Source organism: Stigmatopora nigra, chromosome 13 (assembly GCF_051989575.1).
Source record: "Stigmatopora nigra isolate UIUO_SnigA chromosome 13, RoL_Snig_1.1, whole genome shotgun sequence".
Classification (NCBI taxonomy): Eukaryota; Metazoa; Chordata; class Actinopteri; order Syngnathiformes; family Syngnathidae; genus Stigmatopora; species Stigmatopora nigra.
This window is the reverse complement of record NC_135520.1, coordinates 12,340,377-12,353,446: the sequence shown is the minus strand read 5'-3', so window position 1 is coordinate 12,353,446 and position 13,070 is coordinate 12,340,377. Positions and strand designations below refer to the sequence as shown.

Below are 13,070 nucleotides of genomic sequence, written 5' to 3'. Positions count from 1 at the left end.
TGCTAGGGGCATATGGCTCCCCGCTAAACTGTGAGGTAAAATATGGGAACCGCTATTGAGAAAGCACAGTCCTGAATGCATCAATAGGAGCATTGCGTGAGCATTGTGGCGCCGACACTACCTGAAGTGCAGCTTGAAACTTTTTTTTCAATTAAATTATTCTGCATGCTTACTCCCATTGATTATCATTGATTAGCAACAGCGCGACAATGTTGTCAAAAGATCTCATTTGTACATGAAAAGTGGTAAAATTACTACAAATAGCTAACATTTTAGTGTATTTTTACTTTAAAATTTTGAGTATGGCTCTCAAGGAATAACATTTGAAAATATGAATTTTTTTATGGTTCTCTACGTCAAAAAGGTTCCCGACCCCTGGTCTAGTGTATATAGACAGTGGTGTCTCCACTTACGAATGCTTGTACATACAAAATATTCATGCAAGATTTAATGTAATTCAAAGTGTCAAAGGTTCGCTACCTTGCAGACCATCCTGGGAAGGAGCAGCAGCACCAAGATTGCGTCATGGTCTCCGCCGCACCGAACAAAGGAGTCAGGCATAAAGGATGTGAGCAGGGACAAGTGCCGCTTGGCCTCTGTCACCTCCATCTTTCGCAGCTCCATCTCCATGGCCTGAGTTCAAATCACATTTACCATAGAAATTAAATAGAAACAAATTAGGTTGTTCTAACCATCTGAAAAAAACACCAAAAAACTGAATATTGGAATGGAAAAATATTTTATTTGCTCTTATTCGCTATTTATTAACAACAAATAACTAGTGGTTATGAAGTTTAATGGTACGAAAATTAGACTGATTTTGTGGAGGGGAGACAGAAAGAGAGAGAGACAGAATAGAGAGAGAAAGAGAGAGAGAGAGGCAGGGACAGAGAGAGACAGAGAGAGAGGGGCAGAGACAGAGACAGAGAGAGACAGAGAGAGACAGTGAGACAGAGAGAGAGACTTTTTACACGGCAATGTACTCGTAAAATAACAAACAAATTTAAATGAACTTGGATTACGATACAGACACACTGAAAAATAAATTTAATCTAACCTTACACTAAACTTAATTCTAATTTAGTTTTAAATCTTTATAGCTTTCTCCTCCCGGGTTTGCTCTATTTGCCTTGCCTTCACCCTGACTTTCAAATGCAGTTTTTAAAAGGAACCTACCGACGGTTGTTTGCTTTTGTCTTTCCTTCAAAATATCCCGAAAATGATGCACACAAATGTTCTCACAATAGCACGACCACTTACCAATGGGAAGTAGTATACTCCTCGTATTGGCGAGCAAGCACCATTCTGCATTGACTAATGGGGGGACACTGAAAAAACCGCCCGCCCAGCACTCAGACATTTACACATGAGAGCCTATCCTATCAAACTATGGGTATCAGGACATTCTGAATTGGTGGCTAGCAAATCACAGTGCACAAGGAGATAGACGTGTTCCCGTGTACCCGTTCCCGATCCTGTGTTCCCGTTCCCGGTTTACCCGTGTTCCCGTTCCTGTGTTCCCGTGTTCCCGTGTTCTCATTCCCGTGTCCCCGTGTCCCCATGTTCCTGTGTTCCCGTTCCCTTGTTCCCGTGTTACCTTTCCCATGTTCCCGTGACCCCTAGTCCCCGTGACCCCTGGTCCCTGTGTTCCCGTGTTTCCGTGTTCCCGTGTTCCCGTTCCTGTGTTCCCGTGTTCCTGTTCCCATGTTCCCGTGTTCCCGTTCCCGTGTTCCTGTTCCCATGTTCCCGTGTTCCCGTTCTGGCTAACCGCTCATGTTTCCGTTGAGGTTAGCGCCCGTTTGTTCCTTTTGCGGCTAGCCGCCCATGTGTTCCCATTCCAGCCAGCCGACGATGTGTTCCCGTTTCGGGGCCCTGTCCCTGTGTTCCCATTCCAGCTAGCCGGCGATGTGTTCCCGTTTCGGGGCCCTGTCCCTGTGTTCCCATTCCAGCTAGCCGCCGATGTGATCCCGTTTCGGGGCCCTGTCCCTGTGTTCCCATTTCGGTGCCCCGTTCTGGCGCCCTGTTCCTGTGTTCCCATTCCGGTGCCCCCTATCCCGGTGCCCCGCTCCTTTGCCCATCCCGGCACCCCGCTGCTGTGACCACATGCAGAGACAGGAGGCGACAGTTCTGAGATCAAGGTTTAAATCCCTGGTGTGGAGTTGGTTTTGTTTTCCAGTTTTTATCAAAGTACCCAGGTTTTCCCCCACATCCTAAGGACATGCATGCTAGGCTGATTAAACACTCTTAATCGTCTTTAGGGATGAGATTGAGTATGAATGGTTGATTGTCTCATTGTGCCGTGCATTTGGCTGGCAACCAATCCATGGTGTCCCCAGCTTACTACAATAGTTTTCATAGGCCCCGGCAGTGCCACAACCCTTGTGAAGATAAGCGAATGGAAAATATATGAATAAATATGTCATTCCAGTTTATACTTCCTCGTAACTTTATTGTATAGGACTGCATTGTATAGTACCCAACAGCATCCTACAGTATCCAACTGCATGATGATTTAATTTGTATGCTAGTGACAAGTGTAATTTTGTTTAAGTGAAAAAACCCACAAGAGCACAGCATACGTAATAAGAAACACGCCTTCAAACATTGTTAAAAATGTATCAGTCCTGACCTTTGCATGGGCTTTGGTCTCTGCAAACTTGATTTTGAAGTCAAAAATCTCTGCGGGCAGCTGCTGCTGGAGCTCGACCGATGCTTCCTGCTGGCTGGTTAGCTCCCGGTTCACTTCCTATCGATCGGATTAACACAAGAATCATCCTTATTAGCACCTGACTGTAACACCCAGTTCATATTTAGGGGCCGAGCCAGTAACCTGCAGGTGAGCGGTGAGTTGTCGGTACTTGCTGATGGTTTGCTGGTAGTCTGCCACTGTCTCCTGCGCTGCTTCCACCCGCTGGTTGGCCTCACGCACTCGGGCACCGCTCATATCCAGAAGCTCTCTTAGCTCTAGCTCTGTCTCACGACCGTTCTCCGCCAGCTCGTCATTCATCTCGTTAATGGCCTCCTGCAACGATAAGCTTGTTGGAAGTCAATGATCCTCTTTTAATGCCATTGAAGGCACTAGGCATCCAAACTATTTGGACTAAAATGGAAGCTTCTCGTACCAAGTGGGGATGACATCTAGCACTACCAATGGCAGCCAATTAGTTAGGATAGTTATTTTTGGGGTTAATTCTTTGGTTCCCATTGGTGGACAAACTTTAACTGCTGATATAAAAACCCATACATTTCCATCAAATAGCCATTTACCAAGTCAGTCACAGTTTCACGGAGCTCGCGGACTTTTTCCTCAAGATCCAGGTTCCTCTCTGTCAGAGTCTCCAACATCTCCTCAGATCCCAGAGCTGTGTCCACCTGAATATAATCAGCATTGTCATACATGTCTTATCTTCACATTTGTGTTTTTTTCTGGGTACAGTTTGCTACAATTGTATGGTTATTTCCTTTTTGCAGTAATAAGGCCACCAATTCCAAGTACTTAAATAAATTTGATGGATTGTGTGTTTACATGAATGTGTATGCATGTTGAATTAGCAAGCACTAGGAATTCCACCCCATTGGAAAATGTATTTACATTTTATATTCACTTTAATGGGTTTATAAATAAGTTTCTTTTTCTTTTGCAAACATACATACATTTGCATACATGCCATAAAAATTGGTATAGTACTTTTTTAGAGCGATTATGGCGTAAGAGTTAATGATTCTGGAACAAATTACACTAATTCAATATAGAATATGTCTTTACTTATGCAAAATATAAGTCATAACCCCCTTCTGGAACAAATTAATTTTATAAGTAGAGAGATCACGAGATATTGAAAGATGGACAATTTAAAAGTTTTGGCTGAAATGTGTACCGCACATATAAATGCATTACACTGCACTACTGCATTTGTGGGTTAATTATTTTTGTTCTCCTAAAAACAAGGTGGTTTCTGAGCTCTGTCCTTTGTTGATTTGCTCTTTTTATTGATGTTGAGATCGTGGATTTAAATGTGTGGTTTCTTGCTGGCTCATGAGACGCCTATGTTAAGAATGACAAATGAAATACTGGAGGTGTTGGTAAGGTGAGCGCGACCTGTTCTTTGAGCTCATCCACGATCTTCTCAGTGGCTGCCAGTTCATCTTGCAGCTTCTCCCGTTGGATTCTGAAAGCGTCAAGCTCTGCATTCTTTTTCTCCATCTGCTTCTGCAGCTTGGTGTGCTCCTGCTTCTCAGACGCCGATAGATCTCGCATCCTGAGCACCATTGAAAAGCCATTAGGACTGGGTGAAACTTAATTTGTTGACCGCGAATGTGGTTCAAGTTACTTTTAAAAAGTGCAGACTGTTACATCTTCAAAATGTATACTCTCGCCTGTCTGTATTTTGTTTGTATGACCACTCAAGTCATGTATGTATTCACACAGGTGCTCCTTTGTTCTCCATACAGAGCTGCCAATAATACAAATAAGAACTGCCCCACACTGTTAGATTGTCTCTAATTGGCTTAGCATGGCATCTTACTCTATGTTAGCCAATCAATAACGTATTTTGGGATATGCTTGCTGTATTCAAGTGTGTGAAAGGAGCCATGTGGACTACAAGGGTTGTTTAAAGTACACAAAGCAATCAGCAAAGAACACCAAAGATACAGAAATCAGCAAAGACGTCTGTAAAATCAGTCGTGTCATCGAACATTACCAGAAGGCAAATGGATTGGGAGCAATGAGGTTTGGGTACTTAGTGTTTTGTGATGTGAGAGTCCTGGTGAAGTTCAGTTAAAAAAAAATCAATGTTTGTGCACTGTTTCTCACGTGCATTCATGAGAACAGTACACTACATGGAGACTTCACTTGGTTAACATAACATAAGTGACCCCAATAATGCTTATTTAATAACTAGGACCGTCCGTTATAGATTGAGAATGTGTAAGACATTAGTTTGAGGTTAGAGTGAAATTAGTTGATTAGAAAAGTTAATTTTATTTTTCATTTATTTTATTTTTCAAAAACACTTTAATTGTTTACAGTTTTAGTTAGGGTGGCATGTACTGAAATATATTATAAGCCAACAATAAAATATGAGGAAAAAGTATCTAAAGGAAAAAAGTTGCAATTGATTGTAGTGGACAAAAAAGGCATCTTTTTAAAATTACCCCATTTTCCACACTATAAGGTTCACCGCATTATAAGGCGCACCTTCAATGAATGACATATTTTAAAATGTTTTCCATATATAAGGCGCACTGCACTATAAGGCGCTACAGTAAAGGCTGGGGTTACGTTAATATGCATCCATTAGACCGTGGTGCGCTAAATGGAATGTCAACAAAACATTTTGTAACTTCGATCTTTTTTGTATGTCGCATATAAAACACTGAAACTTTCGCACCTAGAGACATTCGTAAGAAGAGGTATGACTGTAATTATTTATCAGATATACATTTTTCATTTGTGTTAAGGTATTTAACACAAAAGGGAAATAGTAACAGAGATTGAAATCCGAAAGGAGTAAAAAAGAAATAGAAGTTGTGAGAACGAACCTGACCAGAGCTTCCTTGAGCCTGCCGTTCTGCTCCTCCAGCTGTTTGAGGTGATAACTAGACCCGGCCCCATCAGAACCTGACAGGGAGAGTCGTAAATAGACGAGCTGGGTCAGAAGGAGGTCGGAGAACACACCTGTTTCCTCTATCTCATGCTTGAGGATCTCCAGGTCGACAGTGAGTTCTTCCACCTTCTCCTTAGCGGCATCCAGCTCCAACTGCAGCGACTCAGCACGCTCCTCAGCCATCTCCTTGTCCAGTGTGGCCATCTCAACCGCGTCCGCTGTGTCTGACATTTCCTCCACGTAGCGTTCCTTGGCTTCCAGGGCTTCCTTAGCCTCCTGTCGGCAAAAGCTCGGGTCATGATAGAGAAGTGCTTCTCAAATAGTTGGGCGGGCCCCTATACCTTGGAGATTTTGCCTCAAGAAACAAAGAAACATGCTTTTTGATCTTCGCCCATCTACCTGCCTAAAGACTGACGTCTGGGCGAGGGCCAACTCACCGAGTGGGCATCTGGCCGATCGAATAATTATCCGACCGACTAGCCAGCCGAAGGATGTTGTGCCGACGCACTCGCCCCGGTCGTGTGTGTACATGTTTTTCAACCTCGGCCCGCCTTGTTTAGAATAACAAGGGCATTTATTCACGGCCAAACACACGCAGAACAGTACGTTACAGGAGAAAAAAAGTATAGTTATAACGGTGAGTACTATAATCACAGAAGAAAAAAAGTAGTTATAACAGTGAGTAGTATAATCACAGAAGAAAAAAGGAGTTATAACAGGAAATTGTAATGCTAATCCAGAAAATTTACACCAGCATAGAAAACATTGAGAGTAATCTTTGAATTAAGGTTCTCAGCAAATCATTTTGAATATATATTTCCTAAAATAATGGGAAATTATTTAAAATTACGATATATTTCTGCGTATCTCGAACTCCAAAGAGTTATCAATTAAACAACTACTACTTTGTCTTCATTTGTTCTCACGGCTGCAGGAAGATTCCACATTGCAAAGAAATTGATGGGGAAATATCTTTTATTTTTACATTGACAAATGCATGTCTTACAAAGTTCAAATATGGTGCTGCTGCTTAATAAAAATATTCCTGAATTCTCTTTCCGTGACAAGAGTCACGTGACAAAAAAACAGCCATGAGAGGCAAAACGTCCAAATGCGGCCGCGAAAAGCCCCAAAATGCACAAAATGACTTTAAATTCAGCCGAAAACAGCATTAAATGAAAAAAGACGAATACTGCAGCATTAATAAAAGTACTGGTGTTTTTTAGAAACTAGAACCGAGCCCAGGGTGCTTGATTCCCCAGTAAAAAGGGCACTTTTAACCCGGTACCAGACCCATATGCAGTAAAATTATTTGTCCATCAGGTGGAAGTGTTCTGCTGATTCAAAACCAGTCTAGAGTGCGTACAGGTGTGTATTAAAAGCGGGTCCACTTGGTTCTGGTGGGTCATTTTGCACGGGGAATGTGTCTAAAATTTTCTGGAGTACGATTCCCGGACTTACTAAAATACAGACTAGAGGGCTTAGAGAACAATACATGAAAATGCTATTGAACACACTTACTTCTAGTGATGTGTACCAATAAGAACAATATTTTAATTTTAAATAATTTCCCATTATTTTCGGAAATATTTATTCAAAATGATTTGCTCAGAACCTTAATTCAAAGATTAATCTCAATGTTTTCTATGCTGGTGTAAATTACAGTATCTACTGTTATAACTTCTTTTTTTTCTTCTGTCATTATAGTACTTACTGTTATAACTACTTTGTTTGGCCGTTATCTGTAACTTGTTATTCTAAATGAATGTTGTTATCTGTAACTTGTTATTCTAAATGAATGTTGTTATCTGTAACTTGTTATTCTAAATGAATGTTGTTATCTGTAACTTGTTATTCTAAATGAATGTTGTTATCTGTAACTTGTTATTCTAAATGAATGTTGTTATCTGTAACTTGTTATTCTAAATGAATGTTGTTATCTGTAACTTGTTATTCTAAATGAATGTTGTTATCTGTAACTTGTTATTCTCAATGAATGTTGTTATCTGTAACTTGTTATTCTCAATGAATGTTGTTATTCTAATGAATGTTGTTATCTGTAACTTGTTATTCTAAATGAATGTTGTTATTCTAAATGAATGTTGTTATCTGTAACTTGTTATTCTAAATGTATGTTGTTATCTGTAACTTGTTATTCTAAATGAATGTTGTTATCTGTAACTTGTTATTCTAAATGAATGTTGTTATCTGTAACTTGTTATTCTAAATGAATGTTGTTATCTGTAACTTGTTATTCTAAATGAATGTTGTTATCTGTAACTTGTTATTCCGAATGAATGTTGTTATCTGTAACTTGTTATTCTAAACGAATGTTGTTATCTGTAACTTGTTATTCTAAATGAATCTGGTACTTGTTATTCTAAATGAATATTAGATATGAATATTTGGCCGTATATGGCCCGCGGGCCGGGCCGTATATGGCCCAGGGGCCGAGGTTGAAAAACATGTACACACACGACGGGGGCCGGGGCTAGCACTTCGGCACAACGTTCTTCGGCTGGCTGGTCGGTCGGCTAATTAGTCGTTCGGCTAATTCTACCTTCGGCAAGATGCTCCCTCGGCGAGTTGGCCCTCGCCCAGACGTCAGTCAGATAAACGTCTTTGGGCAATAGACCGTGTGCCAGGGGACTTTTTCACCAGCAGAGGGCAGACCTCATGTATAACGTGCACACAAACTTCGCTTCGATTTTTTGGTACAACATTTTGTGCAATCCACTCAAATAAATACGGTTTTTATCTTCCAGGCGGGGACGCAACAGAAAACAATTGAGTAGCACTGTCATAGAGACACAAGTGAATAGATCACAATGGGTTGTACCTTTTTGGCCTCCTTGAGTTGCTTCTGCAGCTCGGCCTGCTGCTCCTGCATTTTGCTCCTCCATTCTTGAAGCTGCTCCAGCTGAATCTTGTGCTTCTCCAGCTCCTTCAACCTGGATTTGTCCTCGCCGCGTTTCAACTTCAGTGTCTCCAGCTTTTCCTCCAGGCCCTTCACCTGAGCACGAAGAGCCTCCTCCTCCTAAGCACCATCACATCCAGAAAAAAATGCACTACATTAATGTACTACAGATTGAGGCATCTTTAACATTAAATGCCATAGTAGAAAAATAGGCTTCCATTCCATTTTGTTTGGGAGGATTGACAGTCTTTGCAGTGGTACCTCTAATAATAATACTTATAATAATATAATAATCGGACACAGGCTTTGTCATCATCATTGACTCGAGAAAACCCAAATTGTCATCATACACAGCTGCGTATGACGAAATTGGTAGTGCTTCTCCATAAGGTGCGTTTTCCCGGCAAAAGACCCAAAAAGGTGATAATTTTGCATTCTGCCATTATGGATACATTGCATCATTGCTTTTACGGCGCCTAGCTGTCTTGTTCACCAAGAGGTTTCTATTCTCGGGTGAGTGTCAGCAAACGCCCGCTGCCCGCACTCATATGGGAAATTTAACTTTCTCTCCACTCGTCCGCGGCGCCCAGGTGTCCTGTGCGCCCAGGTGTCCTGTCCGCCCAGGTATCCTGTCCGCCCAGATAACTTTATTTTTGAATAAGGCCAACGGCATCTGCCCGGCGTTCACCCGGCATTAATGGCATTGTCCTTCACGTGGCTATTCTTATTCTGTGGTGGATTTTTTTTTAAATTGATGGATGTTTTTTTTTTCTTCAGAGGAATTTTTCTTCTTTGTTGACCTTTTTCTTCTTCAGCACTGAGTTCATTGGGCGATCCCTTGTCTTTTGCTTACATGTTCCAGTGTCAATTTTGACAATTTTATGGGTACCTTTGATTTGGATACTTAAAATAGAAAACAACTCAACAGACTGAAGCCGCAAATTTGTGAGTGATGACAGTAATAATATACTAACTCCAGCAAAAAAAAAATAAATAAAGAATAATATCAGATATAAAATGTGTATTACAGCTTGTGTGTGGTGCCGTGATGCATTCGATTGGACATGGGTTGATGGGTACTGCACTCATGACTCTAAATAAGTATAAGTAATAAGTGGCAATTAGCCTATACTGCATTGATATTGTGAATGAGGTGAGTGGCAAGCTAGCTAAGTCCAGCGAGGGCATTCAAGATTAACACAGATTTTCGTGACTTGGAATAGTTATTCTGATATAAAAGTCTTTCATAACCTAAGAACTTTGTATATGGAGGCATTCGTAAGTAGAGGTATCACTACCATTTATTTTTACTTTGAGTAAATTTCATCAAAAATGTTTTTACTTGAGTAAAATTGAATTGTGAGAGTAGATGTTTTGGTACTTTCTCCACCATTGTTAAAATCCCATATTGAGTGCCCAAGACCGACGGTATAGTGATACCTTATTGGGGTTGGGTGGCGCTAATGGCATCTTTCCGGGTGTGCTGGTCTCGCTGCTGCTCATCTCACTGGCCAAGCCAGATCCTTGTGCCTTCCCAACGGAGCCTGCCAGACGGTTCGACTCCTGAAGAAAAATAGCCTGAGTCACATAAAAACTGCTGAGTTTCAAATGGCTTTTTGTGATGTCAAACATTAATTCATTTTCTGTACTGCTTATCTTTACAAGGGTGCGGTGGGTGCTGGAGCCTATCCCAGCTAGCTATGAGCACCAGGTGGCCAGCCAATCGCATGGCACAAAGAGATGGACAACCATTCACATTCACACTCTTACCCAGGGGTAACCCTCGTAGTTTTGGGATGTAGGAGGAAACCAGAGTACTGGAGAAAGCCCATGCAAGCCCAGGGAGTACATGCAATCACCAAACAAGAAAGTCCAAACATTGGATTAAACCCTCGATCTCAGAACTGCGAATGAATCGCTTCACTAGTGTTTCCTGACCTTTTTTGGGCTGCGGCACACTTTTTGCGTCGAAAAAAATTTCATGGCACACCACAAGTTGAAAGTTTTCTAATTGTAAACTAAGTCGCCTAAAGTAACTACATAAAGTCGTTCTCACCAAATATGTATCTCCAGGGAACAAATAAACCCCCAAAGTATGTCAAAAATCTACTTTTTCACATAAACCAAATGCCAGTAAAAGAAATTCCGGTTCTCGTGATGTAAAAATCAGTGTAGTAATGTTTTAAATCTCAGAATCATATAACTTTTTTCTCCAAATATTACTTAGATCTTCAAATATTAAGCGAAAAGCAATGTTGTTCTCACACATACTGTATTTCGCCAAAAGTTGATGCACAATATTATACATTCGCTTGCAATGAAGTATAACCTTCACTCCTGGAAGTGCTGCTGTCATTGCTTCTTCCTTTCTTCCTTCGTTCGGTAGATTTATTATTGGATGGCGCAGGACGCAAAAGGAGGCATTTGAAATGGCGATTCAAAATCCATACAATGCTGGCATAGGCTTAGCGCAATCTTTGTGTGCATGATGCAAAAGTTGAAAAGGCAACACGACGTCCTTCTCGACTATTTGTATTATTCTGCACGCCATTCTTCTAAGGTGAAATTTCGTTTCTTGTTCTGCGTCAAGTGCATGCCATTCCAGCGCCGTAGAAGAAGCGGTGCCCTTAATCTTGATAATTTTCATCTCCTGTTTTCCGTTTCCAAGTCTCAGGGTGAATTTTGACGATTTTAGAAACTTTAAAAAAAAAATTAATATATAAAAGAAATGTGATATACTGAAACAGCGAAAGTTGAAGCTGTGAGGTGGCGAAGGATCACAGTAATGACTAGGTCGAGCTGTGTTTTCTCCAAATAAAACACTGACTTACCTTGGGCCTTTTGGCCAATGTTGTCTGAGGAGGAGGATGAAGATGCAGAGTGGAAAGAGGGAGATAGAGGGGGAAGGAAGGACATAAACAAGTAAGGTTAGTCATGGATGGTAAGATATTTTCTAGAATTCTATATGGATCAATAGACGGAAAAGAAATTGAATATTGCATCAATTTCGCTGATCCATTAGGGAAATGTTTTAGTTGCATTGATGGGGCTAGAAGTCCAATCCATTGAGACAGGAAGTGCCTGGTAGTGATAGAACAATCGGTTCCAGACGCTTCTAGTCTCAGTGGATTGGGGGACTACATTAGTTAAAAGTCAAAGAACTGGTTTGTTTTGTTTTGTCCAATATGGGAGTTGAGCTAAATGGGAAATATTGGACTATAATTTTCACGTTATTGACATATGCATTTGATTGGCCAATAAACAATTTTTCCATAATAATCTAGTATTTTGTGTTTTTGTTATAATTGCATTGCTGACAGCAATCGAGGTTTAAATTGTTAAAATGAACTTGTTATCCTTTTGGAAAATATCTATCTGCTTCTTCTTGAGAGCAAAATAAAAGGAGGAATAAGAAGAAAATAACTTTGTATTTTTCTTTATCTCCTCAAACCAATCTCTTCTGACATAAAACTTCCCTCATCTTGCTCATTTGCTTCTTACGCATGGGATGCTTTATTGATTTAGCGTGAGATCAAACATTGGGCGGAATTTAGTCCAGGCAAAATGAGAGCTCACAGCCTCTTAAACAGCAACAGAGATAAACCTGATGAGTAAAAATTGGAAAAGAATACCTGATACAAGCAAAATTAGGAATCCAAGACAACTCACTGGCAAACGCACGAGCATCGAGACCAACGGGTTTGTACCTTTCGGGAAGTTGGCGTCGCCCTCATCATATTTTCCAGAGAATACTGCACTAACGCAAAGGCAGGAAGATGGGAGACTATACAGACAGAGGGAAAACGGTGAGGCGCAACTGAGCGAATGCGATTCTATTTCCAGCAACACTGTGACATCTGGCTACTTTGCTTCCGTTAACCTTCCTTGCGCTCCCGCATTACATCAATGCGACCGCCCTCTGTCCTCCCCACCGTTTCCTCGCGGTGACCATCACTAGATAGGGCGGTGCTGTGAAATGCTCAGGGCCCGAGGGTGATGCAAACAATGTAAAAAAAAACACAGACACAAGAAGGGAGGGAGAGTGCAGAAATGAGGCGCGACATCACCGTTTCTTAGCAACCCCATTACCCCCCTGAATCATTGTCTGCCTTTGGAAGCTAAGCCAGATTTTGATGGAATCATTCACATATTCATACATACATGTACAAACTCTTTGTGGTCAAAGGATGAATTGTATGGACTGTGTGTCTTTTCTGACACCACGTGAAGAACACATGAAATTTAGCATGATAAATATTTAGATAAAAAAACTAAACAGAGTTGCTGAAAACACAAAATATGAGCAAAAGGCTTTGTTTTAAGTATATTTTCTCGTACAGTATCTTGTCTCTACACTGTTATTTTATTCTTCAATTGTATTTATTTTTATTATGGAACTGGTAATACATATTTTTTAGAATTTAATGTCATTTTAAAATTTTATTCTAAGATGGAAAAAAGTAAATATTGTTTTTATCTATATTCATTTGAAAAATAAACTTAAATAAAGAGAACAAAACCGTTCATATTGGAGGATTACTTTC

At 40.7% G+C, this 13,070-nt stretch overlaps 1 protein-coding gene across 1 annotated transcript in view; it reads right to left on the bottom strand.

The window, feature by feature from the left end:
* LOC144206570 (dynactin subunit 1-like) overlaps positions 1–13,070 on the bottom strand; it is a 48,069-nt gene that overhangs the window by 15,045 nt on the left and 19,954 nt on the right. Inside the window, exons 5-14 of the mRNA XM_077731606.1 lie at positions 11,358–11,381; positions 9,967–10,089; positions 8,449–8,646; positions 5,681–5,885; positions 5,545–5,623; positions 4,100–4,259; positions 3,268–3,372; positions 2,831–3,022; positions 2,630–2,746; positions 481–633 (exon numbers count right to left, since the gene is read on the bottom strand). Of these exons, the coding sequence (XP_077587732.1) occupies positions 481–633; positions 2,630–2,746; positions 2,831–3,022; positions 3,268–3,372; positions 4,100–4,259; positions 5,545–5,623; positions 5,681–5,885; positions 8,449–8,646; positions 9,967–10,089; positions 11,358–11,381 (1,356 nt within the window). The remainder of the gene's footprint in view (positions 1–480; positions 634–2,629; positions 2,747–2,830; positions 3,023–3,267; positions 3,373–4,099; positions 4,260–5,544; positions 5,624–5,680; positions 5,886–8,448; positions 8,647–9,966; positions 10,090–11,357; positions 11,382–13,070) is intronic.